General features: G+C 38.5%; 1 protein-coding gene across 2 annotated transcripts in view; it reads left to right on the top strand.

The window, feature by feature from the left end:
* The window catches only part of LOC129672149 (contactin-associated protein like 5-1), a 784596-nt gene that overhangs the window by 642154 nt on the left and 118289 nt on the right, over window positions 1-24153 (top strand). For both annotated transcript variants that reach the window (XM_055601442.1, XM_055601432.1), the window contains exon 17: window positions 9892-10110. In XM_055601442.1, the coding sequence (XP_055457417.1) occupies window positions 9892-10110 (219 nt within the window). The remainder of the gene's footprint in view (window positions 1-9891; window positions 10111-24153) is intronic.

Raw genomic sequence — 24153 nt, 5'->3', positions numbered from 1 at the left:
AGGTGAGCTGTGGCAACTCCTGGAAAACACCGACCATACAGTGACCATACCCAAAAAACTGAGAAGGCTTCCTTCAGGAAAAACCATCTTCCTGCCAAGGGGATTCTCTCTACCACAGGATTCCAGGAAATACCAGAAACTAACTCCCAACACCTAAGATAGCCCAATGCGTAGAGGGCAGCATAAAAGCTCAACCAACAAAAGAGAGAGCAATATGGCATCTCCAGAGCCCAGTTATCCAGGGACAAGTAGCCCTGGACACCCTAACATAATTGAAATTCAAGAAGATGATCTAACATCTAGGCTCATTAGGCTCATGAAGAGGATGACAGAGGAAACAAATGAAATGCATAAAGACCTAGAGGAAGAGAAAATCAAACAGATTATGGCCATCTGTAAAGAAATACAGGAAGTTGCAGCCAAACAGTTTATGGCCTTTTGAGAGGAAATATAAATCACTGAAAGAAATAAAAGTTAAAGAGGATTGTACAAACAAACAGCTGAAAGAATTGAAGGAAAAAAAAATACAGTCAGATAGGTAAAGGAAATCAACCAAACAGCTCAAGATCTGAAGATGGAATTGGAAAAAATTAAAAAAAAAAACCCACAAATGAAGGAAATTGTGGAAAGAAAGAACTTAGGGTAGAAAACAGGAACTACGGAGGTTAGCATAACCAATATACTACAAGAAATGGAAGAAAGAATCCCAGGTGTGGAGGATACAATGTAAGAAATCAATGTATCTATTAAAAAAATGTTAAATCTAAAAACTTCCTGACACAGACCATCCAAAAAATTCAAGACAACATAAAAAGACAAAACGTAAGAATAATAGGAATAGAGGAAAAAGAAGATTCCCTGCACCAGGGCCCAGAAAATATTTTCAACAAAAACATTGAAGAAAATTTCCCCAACTTAAAGGAGAGGCCAATAAGAATACAAGAGACCTACAGAACACCCAATAAATTAGACCAGAAAAGAAAATCTCCCGTCACATAATAATCAAAACCGTAATTATACAGTACAAATAAAAATTAATAAAAGCTGCAAGGGGAAAAGGTAAAGTAACATATAATGACAAACCCATCAAAACCTGACTTCTCAACAGAGACTATGAAAGCCAGAAGGGCCTGGACTAATAGCATGCAGGCCCTAAGAGAACACTCTCTCCATATCTCTTCAACATAGTTCTAGAAGTCCTTGCTAGAGCAATAAGACAGTTGAAAGAGATCAAGGGGATACAAATTGGAAAGGAAGAAGTCAAATTATCACTATTTGCAGATGGTATGATAGTATACCTAAATGACCCCAAAATCCTACCAGGGAACTCCTACAGGTTATAAACACCTTCAGCAAAGTAGCTGGATACAAAATTAACTCCAAAACACAGTATCCCTCCTGTATACAAAAGACAAAAGGGCTAAGAAAGAAAATAGGGAAACAAGACCCTTCACAATAGCCACAAATGACATAAAGTACCTAGGTGTAACCCTAACCAAGCAAGTCAAAGACTTGTATGAAAAAATTTTCCAGTCTCTGAAGAAAGAATTAGAAGAAGATATCAGAAGATGAAAAGATCTCCCATGCTCATGGCTTGGCAGGATTAACATAGTAAAAATGGCCATCTTACCAAAAGCAATCTACAGATTCAATGCAATTCCCATCAAATTGCCAACACAATTCTTTACAGACCTGGAAAGAAAAATTCTCAACTTCATATGGAATAACAAGAATCCCAGAGTTGCTAAAACAATCCTCTACAATAAAAGATCTTCTGCAGGTATCTCCATCTCTGATCTTAAGCTGTACTATAGAGCAATAGTAACAAAAAGTGCATGGTACTGGCATAGAAACAGAATGGTGGATCAATGGAACCGAACAGAAGACCCAGAAATGAACCTACACACTTATGGACACATGATCTTTGACAAAGATGCCAAAAGCATTCAATGGAAAAAAAGATAGCATCTTCAACAAATGGTGCTGGTCTAACTGGATGTCTACATGTAGAAAAATGAAAATAGATCCATACTTGTCACCCTGCACAAAACTGAAGTCCAAGTGGATCAAAGACCTCAACAAAAAACCAGACATATTAAATCTGTTAGAAGAAAAAGTGGAGAAGACCCTAGAACTCATTGGTACAGGAGACAACTTCCTGAAGAGAACACCAACAGCACAGGCTCTAAAAGCAACAATCAATAAATGGGACCACATGAAACTGAAAAACTTCTGTAAAGCAAAGGACACTGTCCTCAAAACAAAACTACTGCCTACAGATTGGGAAAGAATCTTCACCAACCCTTTATCTGACAGAGAGCTAATATCCGGTATATATAAAGAACTAAAGAAGCTGAAAAGCAGCAAAACAAGTAATCCACTTAAAAAATAGGGAACAGAGCTAAACAGAGAATTCTCTGTAGAGGAATATCGAATGGCAGAGCAACACTTAAAGAAATGCTCAACCTCATTAGCCATTAGGGAAATACAAATCAAAACAATCTGAGAGTTCACCTTACACTCATCAGAATGGCCAAGATCAAAAACTCAAGTGACAACACATGCTGGATAGGATGTGGAGAAAGGGGAACCCTCCTCCACTGCTGGTGGGAATGTAACCTTGTACAATCACTCTGGAAATCAACCTGGTGATTTCTCAGACAACTAAGAATAGTGCTTCCTCACGATTCAGCTATACCACTCCTAGGCATATATCCAAAAGAGGATCAAGTACAAAGTAAAGACATTTGCTCAACCATGTTTGTAGCAGCTTTATTTGTAATAGCCAGAAGCTGCAAACAGCCCAGATGTCCCTCAACTGAAGAATGGATGCAGAAATTGTGCTACATCGACACAATGGAATATTACTTGGCAATGAAAAACAAGGAAATCATGAAATTTGCAGGTAAATGGGGGGACCTGAAAAGGATCACCCTGAGTGAGCTGTCCCAGAAGCAGAAAGACACACATGGTATATACTCACTCATATAGACATATAATATAGAATAAACCTACTAAATCTGTACATCTAAAGAAACTAATCAAGAGAGAGGACCATGACTTAAATGCTCAAGCCCCATCCTGTTAGGCAAAGAGAATGGACATCAGAAAAAGAAGAAAACAGGAAACAAGTTAGGAACCTGCAACAGAGGGCCTCTGAAAGGCTGTGCCCTGCAGACTATCAAAGCAGATGCTGTGACTTAAGGCCAACTGTTGGGAAGAATGTGGGAATCTTATGAAAGACGTGGGAATAGTAAGATCTGGAGAGGACAGGAACTCCATAAGGGGAGCAACAGAACCACAAAATTTGAACACAGGGGTCTTTCCAGAGAATCATACTCCAACCAAGTACCATGCATGAAGATAACCTAGAACCCCTGCACAGATGTCACCCATGACAGTTCAGTGTCCAAGTGGGTTCCATAGTAATGGGAACAGGGACTGCCTCTGACATAATCTGATTGGCCTGCTCTTTGATCACTTGCCCCTTAGTGGGGAGCAGCCTTACCAGGCCACAGAAGATGACAATGCAGCCAGTTCTGATGAGATTTGATAGACTAAGATCAGAAGGAAGGAGATGGGGACTCCCATATCAGTGGACTTGGGTAGAGGCATGCGTAAAGAAGGGGGAAGGAAAGTGGGATTGGGAGGGGAGGAGGAGAGGTTTATGGGGGGATACAAAGTGAATAAAGTGTAATTAATAAAAAAAGAGTGGGGAAAGAAAGGAAAGTTCTTTCCTTCCTTGTTTTAAATTCTTTTTAGTGTGTGTGTGTGTGTGTGTGTGTGTGTGTGTGTGTGTATGTGTGTGTATGCCAGTCAAATGATAATGTTCTGTATCATCCTCAGAAATTTCATCTACCTTCTTTAAGACAGAATCTCCCATTGATGAGGCTAGGCTGTATACCAGTGTGCCTCAGAAATCCTCCTGTGTCTACCTATTGAGTTCTGGAAGTGTAAAGGTATGTCTCATACCTGGCTCTTTCTCATGAATTCTAAGGGTCAAACTCAGATACTCATACTTGTGAGCTGAGTACTTTAATGACAAAAGCATCTAGGAATGACATCATCACCAATGGCAGCATGACAGCATCAAAATAGCCTAGCTGTTTAATCTAATGTATATGTAGTGTTTGTTCCCCCAAGTACCACTTTGCACATAATCTTCCCATGTTTGTTACTCATTTGTGCATCACACAATTAGTACTCTCAGATGTCAATAGGATGCATTTGGCTATAGTTACTATGAAATTAATTTTTAACTGGCGTATGTAAGGATGAGAATACACCGGTAGTAGTTATATCATTGTGTGCAAAGGACATGGGCCACCCTTTATTTTCAGCTAAAGTCTTCCATAACATGACATGTGTACAATTTTCTCACTCTTCTCAGATTTCTGAATATCTCCTTCAGCCTAAAACTAGCTGGCCATTTGAACTGAAGTCCCTTCTTCACTGCTATACAAATGATTTACCTAACATGCATCTAATCTGAGCACCTTCATATCAGTGCTATGACCAGGGAAGGAAGAACATGCATGGCTTATGTGGATGCCACACTAATCTGCTGAAGGCAGTAGATCCCATTAAGAGCTAGAGAAAAGTAAAAAGCAGTAGCTTCCTACCCCAATTCTGGCTATTGTGAGAAATGAACAATAGTAGGGAATCAAATATTAATCCTCTGAGGCACTATTTCTTGATGTGTACAAATGAGTATTTATATATAGATAAAAATACTGGACCAGCAAGATGGCTCAGAGGGTGAAGTCATTTGATACCAAACTTGATGACCTGAGTTACATCCTGGGAACCTACATAGTAAAAGGAAAAAAAAAAAACTCTAATACTTTTAATAATATTAAAAATCACCTGTACTTTGTAATTTTACTGCACATAGTAATAGAAACTCAAATGGTCTATGAATCCTATCTCAATGTGATTTAAATAAAAATGAAAGCAGAATTTTCTCTAGTTTCTCAATAGAAAAAATTTGCATGTATATATTTATATGTCTATATACATGTCTATATGTATGCATACATAGTTGAATGTAAAACAAAAATTGTTTTGGAGTGGTTGCTTTCTATTCGGTAATTCATGAGTGTCTTACTAAGAATATTATCAAGATGTTTTTTGAGGGTAAGATATTCAGAAATTCAGAGCATCATAAAAGTTAAAATTACTACCAATTACATCTCACTCTATTGGTGACTGATTGTTCTGGTTTCATACTATGCTGCATTATCTTCATATTCAAACAGCAAGGTAATTACTGCAGCAGAAATCATCGTCCAACATGCAATTGAGGAAGATGGTCAGAGTAGATAGTTTTTCTGGTTGTTGTGGGGAAAAAAATAAAAAACCTTGAGAGAAGTAATGAAGTAATAAAGTGTTCATTTTGCCTCAGAGTTGGAGTATATAGTTATTTTTATTTTTCACAATTTATTTATTATATACCTCCATTGAAGCCCCCTCCCTCAACTCCCTCAGTCCCACCCTTCCTCCCTCTTCCTCTCATCCCCTAACCCTAGTCCACTGAAATGTGAAGGTCTCCATTATTGCCATCTGCCCATAGCTTGTTTAGTCTCATCAAGACTGCTTAGGTCCTCTTCCTGTGTGGCCTGGCAAGGCTGCATCATCAGGGCAAGTGATGAAAGAGCAGTGGATTGGTTGTATAATATAGGAAAGCCATGCTAAAATCTACAGACCTAAAGAAGCTAAACAACAAGAACCCTAAGGAAGATGCTTAAATCTTATTCAGAATGACAAACAAGACAGACACACCAAAAGCAGTGGAAGAGAGAGAACAGGATGGGAGCCTACTACAGAGGGTCCTCAGAAAGGCTCCACCCAGCAGGAGACTGAAGCAGATGCTGAGAGTCACAGCCAAACTTTGGGCAGAGTGCAGAGAGTCCTATGGAAGAAGTGGATGGTAGAAGGACTGGGAGGGACAGGAGCCCCGCAAGGAGAACAATAACGCTAAAAACCCTGAGTAAATAGCAGCGTCTGCAGTCAGAAAGCAGAGGAGTGAACGCCAGTGCTCTTTTTTCTTTTTTTTAGGCTGAGGACATCCCAAGCCCTAAAAAAAAAAAAAAAAAAAAAAGAAAAAGAAAAAGAAAAAAAATTGAGATACCCTATGTTTAGAATGAGCTTTCTAAGATCTGTTAACCTAATCTTGGAACCTTGCATGAAAATGCCCAGAGGCTTGTCAACATGGAGACACTGTATCCTGTCAAAGCAGCAATCCAAATTTGCCATTGCAATGAGCACAGAGGGTACACATCTGTCCCCAGGGACAAGGACAGGCAGTGTCTAGACTTAGGATTCACACCATGTCTCTACTCCTTTCACTGTTTCCTTTCCCTGCTCTACATAACTGTTTGAGGAGTCAAGAATTTTAAGTCTAGTATAACGATAAAATTATTTTTATCCAGATCTGAGGCCTGGGCTCTTCAGGAAGTTTCAGCAATATTATATCAGACCATATTTGTTAAATATAAGAAACAAAACTGCTATTGGCTTCTCAAGAAGCCATGTCTAAAATGAAGTTAAGCAATATTTTACTAAATTCATATCTTTTTGACAAGTGAGTTCATAGAAGGTCAGAGAATTTACCTGTCCGTGAAAGTCTTTCAACTACTTCATCTCATAAATGGACGCTTTATTTCATAAATAAATCCAATCATCTTCCTTAGCTGTACACTACACAAAACTCTGACCATCATAGTACAGTATTATCTTCAGCCCTGACTGGGCTAGGAGTCAAGGTAACTAACACCTTTAAAACTGAGCATACAGGGAAGATTTTACATAAATTTTTAATATTTCTCCACCACATTCTCATGAATCTTTGCCCTACGTACATAGAAATATACATGTGAAATGATGTCATCTCTGCATAAATGTTTGATTTTGAGATAATTAGACTTTCAAGATGGAACTAGTGATCAGAATAAAAAATAAATAATTATAAAATAAATATTTTACTTTAATTTTTTATATTAATTACAGTTTATTCACTTTGTATCCCACCTGCAGCCCCCACCCTCATTCCCTCCCAATCCCACTCTCTCTCCTTTATTTCCTCCCATGCCCATTTCCAAGTCCACTGGTTGGGGAGGTCCTCTTCCCCTTCCATCTGAACTTAAGCTATCAGTTCTCATCAGGACTGGTTGCATTTTCCTCCTCTGTGGCCTGCCAAGGCTGCTCCCCCCACAGGGGGAGGTGATCAAAGAGCCAGCCACTGAGTTCATGTCAGAGACTGTCCCTATTCACCGAGGCTTCCCACTTGGATACTGAGCTGTCATGGGCTACATCTGAACATGGATTCTAGGTTATATCCATGAATGGTCCTTGGTTGGAGTCTCAGTCTCAGAAAAAAATCCTGTGTCCAGATTTGTTTGGTTCTGTTGCTCTTCTTGTGGAGCTCCTGTCACCTCCAGGTCTTACTATCTCCCCCTTCCTTCATAAGATTCCCTGCACTCTGCCCAAAGTTTGGCTCTGAGTCTCAGCATCTGCTTTGATTCTCTGCTGGGTAGAGTCTTCCAGAGGCCCTCTGTGGTAGGCTCCTGTCTTCCTGTCCTCTGTTTTCTCCTTCTTCCAATGTTCATCCCATTTGTTTTTTCTGAGTGAGGATTGATAATCTTACCCAGGGTCCTCCTTCTTGCTTAGCTTCTTCAGGTGTGCAGACTTCACATCTGAGATTGACTTCTAACCTGTGCTTGCATCCATATATACATGGATATCTGCCTCTTTATCTATCAGAGAGAGAGAGAGAGAGAGAGAGAGAGAGAGAGAGAGAGGATATAGCTACACATACATGGACATGTGCACAAAAAAGGAAAAGAAAAAAAAGAAAAAGCCAAAAAAGAAAATTACTTAAGGACTATAGTGTTTTTTGTTTTCATTGTTTTTCATGCAGTATTTTCCTTTCAATCTTAGTTTATCAATGCATTGTAAACTAAATAAATTTACCTGCATTGGAAACTAACATGTTACAGAAATAATACAACCATTACCATAAGCACCTACTTTGTTTCAGGAACAATTTGAAGAATTTCCCCAAGATCAGCATGCATATAACCTCATAATTAGCTGTATTTTGCAGATAAGAAAACTGAAGCATGACATAAGAACTTCTCCAGGATGGGAGGCTATACAATCTATGCTGTCAACCTCCTTTTTGTTATTTTTGTTTGCAGGCACTTGTTTGTTGCTTAGACTAAAACTCAGGAGACAGCAAAACTGCCTGTCTTCAGTTAACTGCAGCTCTGTATGAGGGAGCATTTTTTAAAATATTTTATTAATTACACTTTATTCATTTTGTATCCCCCCATAACCCCCTCCTCCTCCCCTACCGATCCCACCCTCCCTCCCCTTTCTGCATGCATGCCACTCCCCAAGTCCACTGATAGGGGAGGTTCTCCTCTTCTTTCTGATCTTAGTCTATCAGTTCTCATCAAAAGTGGCTGCATTGTCCTCTACTGTGGCCTGGTAAGGCTGCTCCCCCCTCAGGGGGAAGTGATCAACGAGCAGAAGTGAAGGAGCATTTTTTATAAGAGCTGTTTTCTAATAAGGTTTGGAGCCTTGAGGGACATGGTGTCAGGTGGTATTTGAGCTTTGAGCTCTTTAATCTATGGTCAAATAGTAACCTACTTTCTATATTAAGGTAATGAAAAAGGCAAATCCATAAAGTGCCAAGAAGCAAAACAGGTCTAAGGTTGCAGTTACTGAAGATACCACATTGTTTTCACCCTCAGTTGATGGCTCACTGTTCTCATTCTTTGTACTTGGAAAATCTGCATATGACACTAGATAATGACAAGAGTGACCTTTTAAGAACCTTTGCCTTTACCGACAGATATTACTTACTATTTGGGATACTATTTTTTTTCTGAGCTATTTCTCATTGATATAAATGATAATTGTGCCATTATCAAAAATTGTTTTCAGAATGAAAATGAGAGAATCTGTACTTTGTGATTTACATAATGTCACTTCTAGCTCTATTCATTATACTGGCATTACCACCATCATCATTACCATTATTGTTACCATCAGCACCATCTCTACGACCTTCCTTACCTCCATTAACAGAACCATCAAAATAGTCCTGTGATTATTATCGCTACCAATATTACTGCCACTATCACCACCATTAGTATCACTACCACAGCCATTAATATCCATCCCCATCACTATTACACTAGTGACTTGTCTTATTGCTGAAATAAATACCTGACAAAAGAAACCTAATAAAAGAAGGTCTTATTATTCTGGCTCATGCTTTCAGTTATCATAGTAGAGAAAGCTTGATGATAGAGCTTGAGATAGTAGGTTCCATTGCATGTGTAGTCAGGAAACAGAAAGCGATGAACATTACTTCTCAACACTTCCTTTTTTGTATTTAGTTCAGGGTTCCAGTCCACAGAATGGCATTACTCATATATAGTAGTCTTCTCACCTCCATTAACCCAATCTAGATAAACCGTAGCCAAATATCATGGCAGATAGTACTGTTGTTCTAAAGACATGGGTCTCCTTTCTGCAGGTTAGAGATACTTAGTGAATCCCATGTGCATAATAAGACACAGGTAAAACCAGGGTAGTCAAAGGAAACACAGAGCTTCAGCAAAGATTCAGACAGGTGTCTGAATCTAGGTGTCTGCTGCTTGGATAGAAAAATTAGAAACAACTGAAGTGGGGACTGCATAGAACACATACATTCTTAGTCTTTAAAGGTTAGTCCTGCTGATGGTGGTTCAGTGCTCCAGAGAGTTCAGCAGTGTACTTTCACATTGATGGAGACAGACAATCTCCTTCAACATCCTGAGCATGCCTGTGCGTGTAACATACTGATAATGACCTTCATCCTTTTTTCTCATTTGGTTGCAGCTCCATCTGAGGTGACATTTGCCATTGATGTTGGGAATGGTCCTGTTGAGCTCCTTGTCCAGTCTCCTTCTCCTCTGAATGACAACCAATGGCATTATATACGGGCTGAGCGAAATCTCAAGGAGACCTCACTGCAGGTGGACAACCTTCCATGGAGTATGAGGGAGACTGCAGAGGAAGGCCCCTTCCGACTTCAGCTAAATAGCCAGTTGTTTGTAGGTAGGAGATATCACAGATCATACTTTATGCTAAATACCTACAAGATGACTTTGTGCTTTAACTCAAAGAAAATTCTTAGTATTTTTTAATTAGGAAACAATTAAAATAAGGTGTTATTTTTCACTATAAGTTTAATTTTATAAATTATCTTATTTTAGTTTCATGGTCATTGTAACAAACTTTATGTTACTCCTTCACACATTTAGGGGGCACCTCAAACTGTTTTGATACCATTTCTCTGTGTATTTCTTGTTTTCAGACATCTATGGAATTTTATGTTTGGGGTGACAGTAATAAAAAAAAAAGTTTACAGCTTAGGCATAGAGATTCCAATCCATCATTCTTCTTAGAGATCTTTGACTCCTGATAACTTTTGTTTACAATGTGATCAAATAGTTTGACTAAACCAAACACATACATTTTCAGTAGTAAGCATTGGGGAGCGTGCTGGTTTTATGGCATCACAACACAAGCTAGAGTCACTTGAAAGAAAGACTCTCAGTTGAGAAAAATGCCTCTATTGTGTTTGTCCTGTAGGTAAGTCTATAGAACGTTTTCTTAAATAGTGATGGATGTGAGGACGTTGGGGGTGTGCACCACCTCCACCTGGAGGGGAGCTGGCATTGCAGGTGTGCACCACTATGCCTGGCATGTACGGTGCTTGTGATCAAACCCAGAACTTCAGGTAGAGGGGGCAAGTATTCCATCAAAGGGGCTAGATTCCTACTGCTGACACTCTTGAAATTTAGGGATATTTTGATACTCTGTGAAAACATACCACTGAGTTGGGTTGCCTTGATTTTGCACAGAGAAGCAGCCTGATCTCTAAGCCAATGGCGTCAGCTGCTGCTTCCCTCAGTGAGACTCAGCACTAGCACCAATGTGTTCCCTGAACTGGTGGTCAATGATAGCAGTCGGAGTTCAGAAGTCATGGCCTGCTTCTGTTCCTTTCCTTACATCCCCATCACTTCCTCTTTTCCTTCTCTCATTTTGTTTTCTCTGCTAATAGTCCTTGTCTGATAGTTAGAATGAAAATATGAACTAAGAAAATTCATTACTGCTCATAGTGCTCTAGTATGTGTGTATGTATGTGTGTATATGTGTGTAAGAGAGAGAGAGAAACAGAGAGAGAGAAATTTGGGAAGTGTTTTAGATGTTAGTCTAGTTTTTAATAAGGCCAATATTTACACTGTGGTTTAGAAAACAATAATTTGGAAAAAAAGAGATGCAGAGTTGTAAAATGTAAAGCTTTAAAATGCAAGATAGGGTTGTAAGTGTTGATAGAACATAATAACATAAAAGCTAAGGTTGTATACTTCAAGTAAAACTTTAAGTTGGATGCTTAAGCAGACTTGTGAATCAATTAAGATTAACCATGCTATGTCTTTCTTCACCTTTGTATTCTGATGAACACCTTCACTGTGTAACTCACTACAGCCTTGCGATGCCATTTCTAGTCTATGTGCGTTTCTTATTTGCTTTCTTTAAATTTGGGCAAATGTAATTTTTAAATATAAAAGTATTATCGCTTAAAACACCCTTGCTAAAGAAAATGAGACACTAGAATGTGAGAACATGAGGTTTTCATTTCATCACCTACCATATGTGTATCTTCATTAGCTGTGTTTTATAAATGCAGCAGAAACTAAGACCTAGTGGTTTAAAACCGTCATATGATTATGGGTTCTTCACTTTAATAACTCCTCTAAATAATATGATTTACTGAGGAAAAAAATTTAAATTTATTTTGCTGTTTTAATTTCATTTAAACATCATAGTTTATTTCTTGGAGGAAGTTTGCTACTCAATATTCAATATTCAGTATTTTTGGTGGAATCAGTTCAAGTATTTTACAATTTTCATAAATTATCCTCCATGTGAAAGTCTAATTTATCTACAGGCAATATTTCTACATCTTTCAGACTAATGCAGAATCTAAAGGATTGGTTTTTTAACACGTTCATAGCTACCCAACTATCATGACAGAAAAAAGATGAAGATAAAAGTGGAAGAGAGACAGCCATATTTTGTGTCCAGATTTATTACTAGGCCTTTTAATTGATCACAAATGCAGTGAGTCTCATCAGAACTTCTTTTTTCCTCTGTGGCATGGCAAGGCTGCTTCACTTTGGGGAAATGATCAAACAGTCCATGTCAGAAATATCCCCTGCTCCCTTTACTCAGGTACCCACATGGAAATGGAACTGCCTTTGCACTATAGCTGAATAGGAATTCTAGTTCCTCTCTATGCATGGTTCTTGCAGGTGCATCAGTCTCTGCAGGGGGCCCTGAGCCTAGCTATTTTGGCTGTGTTAGTCTCCTTGTGGAGCTCCTGTCCCCTCCAGGTCCTTTTATTCCCCCCCCCCTTCTTCCACAGGAATCTCTGCCCTTTGCTCAAATTTGCCTGTGAATCTCAGCATGGCTTCAATCTCCTGTTGGGTGGAGTCCTTCAGATGATATCTACCATATCTCGTTCTCTCTCTTCCACCACTTCTGTTGTCTCTGCTATTTGCCATTCTGAACAAGATTTAAGCATCATCCCTAGGGTCCTCCGTGTTGGGTAGCTTCTTTAGGTTTGCAGATTTTAGTATGGTTATCTTATATTGTATGGCTAACATCTGTTTATAAGTGAGTATATACCATGCATGTATTTTTGGCTATCAGTTAACTCACGCAGGATGATCTTTTCTAGTTCCACCCATTTGCCTGCAAATTTCATGATTTTCTTGTTTTTAAAGAGCTGAGCAGTATTCCATTGTGTAAATGTGCCATAAAACTGTATCCATTCTTTATTGAGAGGCATCTAGGCTGTTTCCAGATTTTGGCTATTACAAATAAAGCTGCTAAGAACATGGCCGTCTAAGAGGCTGAATACAGTTGAGTGAATGTCTGTTGAATGATGAAGCATATTTCTGGTATATGCCCAGGAGTGTTATAGCTGGACCTTGAGGTAGCACTATTCCCAATTTCCAGAGAAAACGGTAGATTGATTTCAAAAGTGATTGTACAAGTTTGCACTTCCACCAGCAAATGAGGAGTGTTCCACCTCCACTCCACCATGTGTGGTCACTTGAGTTCTTGTTTAGGCTTTCTGATCAGTGTAAGATGGAGTTGTTTTGACATACATATCCTTGATGATTAAGGGTTCTGAGAATTTATTTGTTTCTCCACTATTCAATATCCCCCTGTTGAGATTCTCTGTTTAGCTCTATACCCCATGTTTTAAAATTTTATTATTTAGTTTATTTGTGTCTAATTTCTTGAGTTCTTTATATATTTTAGATATTAGTCCCTCTGTCAGATCTAGCGTTGGTGAATATCTTTTCCCAGTCTGTAGACTGTCATTTTGTTCTGTTGACCCTATCCTTTGCTTTACAGAAGTTTTCAGTTTCATGAGGTATCATTTATTAATTCTTGATCTTAGAACCTAGGCTGTTGGTGTTCTGTTCAGGAAATCATCTCCTGTGCCAATGAGTTAAAGGCTCTTCCGTACTGTTTTTTTCCGACTGATTCAGTGTGTCTGGTTTTATGTTCAGATCTTTCATCCACTTGGACCTTAACTTAGTGAAGGGTGATAAATGTGGATATATTTGCATTTTTCTTAATGTAGACATCCAGTTAGACCAGCACCATTTGTTGAAAATTCTGTCTTGTTTTGTTTTGTTTTGTTTTGTTTTTTCTAAATCTAAGGAGAAGTTCCTTTGTTAAATTTTTTTTCTTTCAGTTTCTTTATATAGTGGATTATATTGATGGATTTCCATATATTGAACCATCCCTGAATGCTGAGGTGAAGCCTACTTTGTTGTAGTGTTCTTGAATGTAGTTGCAAGTATTTTATTGAATATTTCTGATTCAATGTTCATAAGAGAGATTGGTCTGAATTCTCTGTGTTGGGTATTTGTGTGGGTCTTTGTGGTGACTATGGCCTCATAGAATGAGTTTGGTAATGCTCCTTCTGTTTCTATTTTGTGGAATAGTTTGAAGAGCATTGGTATTAGCTCTTCTCTGAAGGTTTGGCAGAATTCTGTACTGAAACTGTCTGCCCTGTTGTTTTTTTTTGGTCGGGGGGGGGGATGAGAGACTTTTAATGACTGCCTCTATTTCCTTAGGGGATATAGAACTACTTCATTTATTTAGCTGATCTTGATTCAACTTTGGTAAGTGGGAACTATTAAGAAAATAGTCCATTTTATTTAGAGTATCAAATTTTGTGGCATATATTCTTTTGAAGTAAGACCTAATGTTTTTTTGGATTTCATTGGTGTCTGTTGTTATGTCACCCTTTTCATTTCTGATTTTGTTGATTGAGATAGTTTCTCTCTACTTTTTAATTACTTTAACTAAGGGTTTGTCTATTTTCTTGTTGATTTCCTCAAAGAACCATCTCTTGGTTTTATTGATCGTTTGAATTGTTTTCTTTATTTCTAGTTTATTGATTTCAGCCCTGAGTTTGATTACTTCCAGCCATCTACTCCTCTTTGGTGGGTCTACTTTTTCTTTCTTTCTTTCTTTCTTTCTTTCTTTCTTTCTTTCTTTCTTTCTTTCTTTCTTTCTTTCTTGTGCTTTCAGGTGAGCTATTAAGTTCCTTATACGAGATGTTTGAATGCACTTAGTGCTATGAATTTTTCTCTTAGTACTGCTTTCATAAGTTTGGGAATGCTGTGCCTAAATGTTCATAGACTTCTAGGAAGTATTTAACTTCTTGGTTTATTTCTTCCCTGATCCAGCTGTCACTGAGAAGAGAGTTGTTCAGTTTCTATGTGTGTGCAGGTCTTTAACTATTTCTGTTGTTGTTGAGGTCCAGCTTTGGTCCACAGTGGTTAATAGGATACAAGGGATTATTTCAATTTTCTTCTATCTGTTGAGGCTTGTTTTGTGAGCAACTATTTGGTCTATTTTTGAGAAGGTTCTGAAAGTTGCTGAGAAGAAGGTATATTCTTTTGTGTATGGGTGAGAAGGTCTGTAGCTGTCTATTATGTACATTTGATTGAAGACATCTGTTAGCAGCATGGTTACCTTGTTATTTTTCTATTTCACTTACCTGTCCTTTGGTGAGAGTGGGGTGCTGAAATCTCCCACTGTTAATGTGTGGCTTAAGCTATTTTATGAAATATTAAAATGGCTACTCCTGCTTGCTTCATGGGTCCGTTTGCTTAGAAACGGACCCATTTCTCCAGCCAATTGCTCTCAGGGAATGTCTGTTTATGGCTGAGGTGTTTTCATTTATGCAGCAGAAAATTCCATCCTGTTTATGCATCCATTCTATTAGTCTGTGACTTTTTATTGTAAAGTTGAGTCCATTCAGTTTGAGAGAGAATAGTGACCATTGACTGTTACATCATTTTATTTTGATGTTGTTTTTGGTAGTGTGTTTATGTCCTTGTCTACTTTTAGTTTTGATGTAGTGAAGTTTTTTGTTTTGTTTTGTTTTTGTTTTTTAATTTCCTGTGTTTTCCCGCTGATGTTAGCTTTCTTCTAGTATCTTGTGTAAGGCTGGATTTCGGGGAAGGTACTGTTTAATTTTTATTTTCATGGAGTATCTTGTTTCCTCCATCTATGATGATTGAGAGATTTGCTGATTATAGTAGACATCTATAGATGACATTATAGATGACATCTGTGTTCTCTTAAGGTCTGTATGACATCTGTCCAGGCCCTCTGGCTTTCATAGTCTCTGTTGAGCAGTCAGGTGTGATACTGATGGCTTTGCAATTGTATGTTAGTTGGCCTTTTTCTCTTGCAGGTTTTAGTATTTCTCCTTTGTTCTGTACATTTATTATGTTGATTACTATGTGGTAGGAGGATTTTCTTTTCTGGTCTAATCTATTAGATGTTCTGCCAGTCTCTTGTGTGCTTACAAACCTCTTTTTTAAATTGTGGAATTTTCTTCTTTGATTTTGTTGAAAATATTTTCTGGGCCTTGGAATCGGGAATCTTCTTTTTTTCCTCTCTTTCTATTACTTTTAAGTTTTGTCTTTTCATGGTGTCCTTGATTTTTTGGATGTTTTGTGTCAGGATTTTTTTTTTTTTTTTAGATTTAACATTTTCTTTGATGGATGCATCAATTTCTTCCATTGTATATCTACAGCTAAAATTCTTTCTTCCACCTCTTGTATTCTGTTGTAGCTGCTTACCTCTGTAGTTCCTGTTTTCTTCCCTAAGTTTTCCTTCTCCAGGATTTCTTCAGTTTGTGTTTTCTTTAATGGTTCCATTTCCATCTTCAGATCTTGAAACATTTTGTTGATTTCCTTCATCTGTTTGTTTGTATTTTCCTGCTTTTCATTCAGTTCCTTTACCTGTTTGTTTGAACTTTCCTCTATTTCTTTCATTTCTTTCAGTGATTTATTTCCTCTCTAAAGGTCACAATCTGTTTCACTGTCTCTTCCTGTATTTCTCTATGGATTTTATCTGTTCCCTCCCTTATCATCTTGATAAGCATAGATTTAAGGTCAGTTGTTTTTTTCTTTCTTTTTTTTTTTTTTTTTTTAATTTCACTTGTTGTAGGATATCTACAACTTCTTGCCCTTGATATCTGGGTTCTGGACATGCCATATTGCTTTGGCTTTTGTTGATTATGTTTTTAAGATTTACCCATCTGATTGTCTCAGGAGTGGGCTGGTAGTTTCTGGTGCCTGCTGGAGTCCTGGGGCGCATTGGAGGTGAGGGAAATCCCTGGACAAGAAACTGGATGTTCCCGCAGGGGCCCTCCACGGATCGGTGGGTACAGTCTCTGACTAGCAGGTGGTTCTCGGGCATTGCCTTATTTGTCCTCAGGTGTATGATTCTGTGGGCTAACTGAACTTCTCAGGAGCTCAGGGGCTTTCCTTTCAGCAGGAAAGCCAGCTGCCCTGCCACTGGCTTTCTTGCTTTGATGTTAATGAGCTGCAGCTGCTCAGACACTGTGTTTGCTGGGTGTAGCCATCTTGAAGAGCCAGGGAGCCTAGATCTAGAGAATCAGGTCTCCCTAGAGGGATAGGTTGAGCTTTGGAGAAGTATCTCAGATTATTCTAGTGGCTCCCAGGCATCCACAGGCCTGAGGTTGGAGCTTCATGCCCAGTACCCAGAAGGTATTCACTTGCTGGTGAAAACAGCACAAAGGCATGTGGCTAGATGTGGGAGACCCCATGCCTGTGGGTACCAAGGAACTTTTCTGGGGATTAGCTGGGTGTCCTGAGATTGGGTCCTACTGTTTCCCTTACCATGGAATTTTCTCTCAACTGGGAGACCCAGCCTCTGGTACTTGGGGCCCAAAGTTGAGTCTGGGAAGGTGAGCACAGTGTGCAGGTATGTGTGGCAAGGTTTTGTAGACCTAGGTCCTGCAGAAACCCAGGAAGTTTTCCAGGGATTAAATGCATGACCTGAAGTTGAACCCAATTGTTTCCCTCACTTTGAGATTTCTTCTTACCTGAGAAACACAGTCGCTGTTGTTTTGGGTCACACCGTTTGGTCTTTTGGTCGCTGTGCAGTCACTACTACTCTGCTGCTCAGATTATCAGTGCTGCTATCTTGGATCCCACTGAGAATCTTATAACAGGTGATTCTTTATTGTTTCAAATCTGAAAAATTAACCATTGGCCCAAATGAAGAACTATGTTCTCCATCACTCAGAAATGTGGAAACACTAGATGCTTATCTGTGATAAGCAACAAAAGATTTCATTACTAGAGTGTGTTTCTTGACTAGAATCGATTGAGAATGGCATTGTTTGTGTACTGACATGGAGGTGCCTGTCCAGATACCTTTGGCCATGGAAAGAATTTAAAATTAAATTAAGAGTGTCTTACAGAATTTTGATCACTGGACCTCTATTGTGATCATGAGTGCTTTCTGTGTAGCAGGGCAGAGGCTGAATCTTATGAAATCGGATATACCTCCTGGCACTACCCTTGTTTCTTCAGTGTGACAGCATGAAAAATGCTGATCAATGACTCATTGCTTGATGTATTTCAGAACCAATATTGTAACTTGACAGTTGTTTATAACTAAGACAGTTAAGAATACTTGTAATATTGCCATGTTGTCTGGTACATTGATTTAGCAGAATACAAGAAATTGTATAGAATGTAGCTTTTAAGTAGCTGAGGCACAGTTTCACCACTGGGAGTATAAATAACTTCATTATTTCTGTTTTCTTAGGTTTTATGTATGGATGTATGTGTGTGAGGTTTTGACTGCATGTTTGCATTTGCATGAGCACATTTCTATGAAATTACATATATACATGTGTGCATACATGTAGTGACGGAATGTAATATCAAGAACATTCCTTGATTACTTTGTACTTCATTACTGGGTCTCTTGTTGAACCCCTGATTGGGCTGGTTTAGGTAACCAGCTTGCCCCTTGGTGCTGTCTTTGTTCTCCAAGTGATAGAATTATAGGTAGCTGCCATAAGAAACCTTCCACTTACTATGTGAGCACTGGAGGTGTAAACTTTTATTCTCACTCTTGTGCTGTGAGTTTGTACTCTGGATGAGACCTTGGTAGAGAAATAGCTAGGATAAGGATATGATTATCTTTGTCAGAGAATGGAAAGGAAGTTCAAAACTAAAAGATCTACTCTCTGCATGCCTCATGTCTGTGCACATAGAAGGGTAATGGAAAACTCTCACTCTTTCTTTATTTGGTTGGCATCTTTCCAGATATGCTTCAATTGTAGAGTAAAGATTTGTGAAGATGAGTCTTTGAGTCTCATTTCTGGTATTGCCTACTTCTGTTTCTTTCTTTCATGGAGGTGCTTGAGGCATCTGATTACATTGCAACCCTAGTTAGGAATCAGAGGAATCCTCCTTCGTTTTATTCAGTCTAGGAAAGCAGCAAATGGATATGTGGCTATCCACATTTAGGGTGGATCTTCCCACCTCAAATATCCCAACCTAGAAACTCCCTCACACACTTATCAGAGGTTTTTCTTCTATGAAATTCTAGATCTGTCAAATTAACAATTAAGATTTAATATAACAGATGTTGTTTCTGTAGGGTATTTATTGGCTTTGGGTTAAGTATTTTACATAGTAAATAAATTGATAAATATTCAAAGCTAAAAGAAAAGAGAGGAGGGAATGAAGGAGTGGGATAAAGGAAGAAGAAAAGGGAAAGAGGAAAATAGGTACAAGGAGATGAAACATAACAACAGAAAAGCCATTAATGTACTAATTTTTGTTAAATCAAAGTCATATTTGGCCTATTCATTTCTCGAAGGCAGGGAGCTAAAGGTGATCTTGGGAAAACTGAGCTTTCTGGGCTTATGCAGTGATAAAGACACAAAGACAATTTTTCTAGAGACAACTGATATTTGTCATTTGGTTCCTATATGTAAAGAGGAAAAGGGATTGAGAGTAAACACACATGTATTGTCTCTGTGTTCTTGATTGTAGATCTGAGGAGTTGCTTCAAGTTCCTGCCTCCACTTTCCCCAGTGATAGACTCTAATCTGGAATTGCAAACTTGAATAAGTCCTTTCTTCCTGTTGCTTTTGTTGGAATTTCTTAAAGCAACTGGACGGCAAACAAAAAAATGACTAAGCAAAACATTCAATCATTCATTACTCAGATGAATTACTTTCAGATGTTGGGACTCTTAACTGCCTTTGGTCAGATGACATTTGGAAACATATCTGTAACTGAAAACCTAACATAAAGAATCAGACATAGATGACATCCAACAGCATTTCCCCATTTCCAGTTTAATAAAAAAAAAAAAACAAAAACAAAAACTACTAAAGCATAGTAATTTCTAATTTGGAACTCACTGGAAAGAGAAGCATAATAGAAGTAAGCATGATCCTTAGATTGACCTTGGGTACAATACTACCAAGATGGTCTCTTCCTCTCCCATCCACATGCTTGCACAGCTAACTGCATTTGTGATCAATTTAAATGTTTGGTGATAAAAATAAGACTTACATGAAGGCCATACCTTTTAGAAGTTGATTCAGACTTGATCTAGAAAACAATCTAGTGAACTCACTCTGCACCAACTAAGACATGCTATCCCAAATTGATTCTAGCCTCACAAGCCAACCAATGGTCTTTGTTGTCAATAAGATTGATGTCAAGAGCCAAAAAGATGAATGTGTGTATATTTCTTAGAGCAGGAAACTATGTAAGAGAGAAGCAGAGGAAAGCAGATTCTCTTTGTTGTGGTATTAACTTCAGTTACTCAGTAGAATAGCTCAGCTCACAGATTCATGGGTGGGAGTCCTATGTAGTGTTTTCCAGTTACCAGATATGATCTCCCCCAGCTCTTCCACGTAAAGTTTGTTTGTCTCTTGACCATAGCCATGGTGATCTTTCTGAGGTTAATTTAATTTTTCCACTGTGTGAAGTAAAGGGTAGCAATACCACTTTCTGTTCTGCTGAGAATTAGAACTGCTTAGAGCAATATCTAGTATAACACAAGCATGCTTGAAATGGGCTATTCTTAGAGGTAATGGGATTATTTTGATTCTCAAGGAACTTGCAGATCAAGATTGAGAATTTTGAGTGGTGGTGCATGCTTTTAATCCCAACACTCAGTGATGCAAAGGCAGGCAGATCGCTGTGAGGTCAGGGCTAGCCTGGTCTACAAAGCGAGTATGGGACATCCAATGGCTACACAGAGAAACCCTGATTTTAAAAATTTTTTGAGAATTTAAAGGAAGGCTGCAAACTACTTTAAGGATAAAGCCATGCTTTTCATTCTTCTACCTGTATGGTAAACTGTTGTTTGAATTTTCCCTGGGAGATGTGAACAAGTATGTATCCCTCCTAGACAGAGCAAAAACTACAAACCAAAGAAGAAGTTCCACTCAAGTCTACCTTCTGGAGACAGGGAGTTCGCTGGTTCCCTATATGACGATAGATGAGGCATGCTCACAGCAATGTGGTGCCTCAGGTAGCTGCCTCACTGACAGCTTGGGGGATGACTTTCAAAAGCTGCATTCCTCTACCACTTACAGGCATCTTGGGGTGGGGCTAAAGCATATCCTATCTCAACAATTGTTTTACTTATATAACCTTTGGGAAAGATTTGGGAATAGTGCAAATTTTGTTCATATCAATAATAATAAGCCTGTATAGGAAAGAATGTTATAATTTGGAAAAAGAGCTACTCAACAACTTTATATAAATCAAGAAGAAAAAATAAAGAAAATGTATTAGGATGACAGCAGAAATGTATATGTGCAGAGAGAGCCAAGTGACTCAACATGCTGTATCTTGGTGTCTGGAAAAAGGCCACAAGAAAGCAGGCACAGTGCCATCTGATATGTCAATGAACAACACACTGACAATTTGCAAGTATTTCTTTTCTTTTAAAAACTGTCAACTTGGGGATGGAAAATTGGCTCATCAGTCACAAGTGCTTGCTTCCAGGCCTGACAACCTGAGTTAAATTTCTATAACATTCATGGCAGAAGGAGAACACTGACTCTTACAATTTGTCCTATAACACTATGACTATATGTGTCTCTCTGTGTGTATATACAGGTGTGTGTACATGCATTTGTGTCATTTATCTGAGCATATACATGTATGTGTGTGATTGTGATATCTCTGTGTATGCATGCACATATCTGTGTAGATCTGTATTTGGGTGTGATCTATGTATATGTGTTTCTGTATGTCTATAAGCACATGGGTGTGCACATTTGTGTATGTTATTGGGATAGTACATATTCTCTTAAAATTCTCCAATACTTAATCTAGTGTGTACATTACTTACCACAAAAATAATCTACTACATAGAATTTTCTTCTTTGTAAAAATAAAGCACAGCCACTGAAAAGCACATCTTTAGTTCACTGTTCAATGTAGTACACCGTGCCTTGTGTCATCATGTTATGTCAGCATATGGAAGGGGCATGAGCTTCTTGTCTGTGGAAAATTGCACTAAATTTTATATATCTCTACACTGAGAATTGCATTTTTACTGGATAAATTTCCCCAGCTATGCATTCTCTATTTATAAACTTGTTGACTAAGCCATACACAAGAAAATGTGCAATAGATCTTGCATTCGTCACCTCTGCTCGGAGAAAAATGACACTAAAAAGATATATGAAGAGTTATTCAAATCCACGAAGAGGAGTGACTACAGAGCAAGGGAAACAGAAGCAAGTGTTAGACTCCATAAATCCTCCCTTCTTAGTTGTACATAACCCCCAGAAAAAAAATGAGCCTTACTTTGCAATCGGTTTGTATTTGCCATTGATTTATCTTGTGGTTAAAGCAGGCTTACTCACAGAAATTGAAACAGACAAGACAGTGCAATTGAGGTTTGGCCTCTTGGCCCATATTCTTATCAGAATTGGAAAGAACCTCAAGTTTTGTCATTATTTCAGAGGAAGAGACTAGCCTTGTGTATCCAGAATGTTCTTTTTTTTTCAGCTTAATCAATGGACTTCACATGTGTACATGTGTCTTTTCTGATCTGGTACCCCAGTGTCTTAGTTTTCTATTGTCATGATAAGACACCACGACCACTTAAATGCATAATTTGTGCTCATGGTTGCAAAGGGCCTGTGTCCATAACTATCACTGTAGGGGCAACAGCAAGGCAGGCATGGTGCTGGAGCAATAGCCAAGGACTTATATCTTGATATATAAGCATGAGGCAGAGAGAGCTAGCTGACTTTTGAAACCTCAGAACCAGTCTCAAGGTGTGACCTTCTTCAGTAAAGTCACGCCTCTTAATTCTTCCCAATAGTTCCACCAACTGGGAAGTGAGTTTGTAAGGTGAGTTTAAGGAGGCTTCTCTCACTCAAACTACCATCCCAGCTGGGATGGATAGAGGAAGGTATATTTCTAGACATTCTACCCTGCTCATTGTTTTTCCATGTCACTAATTATCTTATCATCCCTGAAATTTACAGGTCTCCTTTCCTATAGTGTGTGTATGTGTGTGTGTATACATGTTTGTTGTATAAATACATGTATGTGTATGTGGATGTACATGTAAGTGCGTGTGAGCACGTGCATAGCACAGCTTGTGGAGGTTTGTGAACTGTCCTTAGACACATTCCACAATTTGTTTAAGACACTATTCCTCATTGGCCTGTAATGTAGATGTAGACTCATCTACCTGGCCTGTGGGCTTCCAGAGATCTCTCTGTCTCTTCCTCACATCTTTCATCACTGGGATTGTAGGCATGTGCCACATAACTTAGGTTATTCATCGGTTCTGGAGATCAAACTCAAGCCCTCACGCTTGCAAAGCAAGAACTTTACCAACTGACCCATCTCCCCAGCCCCAATTTACTACTTACTACTTTCTTTTCCTTGTTGACATATTCTTGTCCAAGACAGTAAGTTTGAAATGTCTATTCTATCTACCTTGATAAGCACACATGCAGATATGTTTATATTGTAGACCAGTGGTTCTCAATCTCCCTAATGCTGTGACTCTTTAATACAGTTTCTCATATTGTGGTAACCTCCAACCTTAAAATTATTTTCATTGTTACTTCTAAGTGTAATTTTGCTACTGTTATGGAATCATAATGTAAATATCTGTGTTTTCTGACGAACTTAGGTTACCCCAATGAAAGGTTGGCACACCCCAAATGTGTCTTGACCCACAGGCTGAAAACTTCTGTTCTAGATAAAAATTTAATAAAGGTGTAGCATAAGATGTTAAAGAGGAATGAATTTCAGTTAAGAGAGTTGATAGAGACAGAAAACAATTGATTTGTAGTTTCTTCTCTCAGTATTTTCTCCTGTTTCTCCTTTACCCATCTCTATTCTCCCTCCTTCTCTTTATTCTCTTCTCCATTAGTCCAGTTGGTAAAACTCAAAGATTTGTACTCACTTTCCACATATCTATGACATGAACTTGAGATCAAGGGTTGGACACTAATTGCCTGTTTTCTAAAGCCAGAATGGGCTTCTGTGTCTTTTGAGATCTCCCAGAATTCTCAGCAGCTCACACATACAGGATAATGGGATTTAGCTGTGCTTTCCATCTTCTTGTCTCTTGGCAGTAGTTGAAGACTCAAGAGAAGGCCCAGAGGATAGCAGTAACTGAAAACACACTGTATTCCATGATCTTCAGTAAGCTTTACAA

This window comes from Psammomys obesus, unplaced genomic scaffold (genome assembly GCF_907164565.1).
Source record: "Psammomys obesus unplaced genomic scaffold, mPsaObe1.curated_primary_1811, whole genome shotgun sequence".
NCBI classification, from domain to species: domain Eukaryota; kingdom Metazoa; phylum Chordata; class Mammalia; order Rodentia; family Muridae; genus Psammomys; species Psammomys obesus.
The sequence above is the reverse complement of the archived record's forward strand: the minus strand, read 5'-3'. Positions and strand labels throughout refer to the sequence as shown.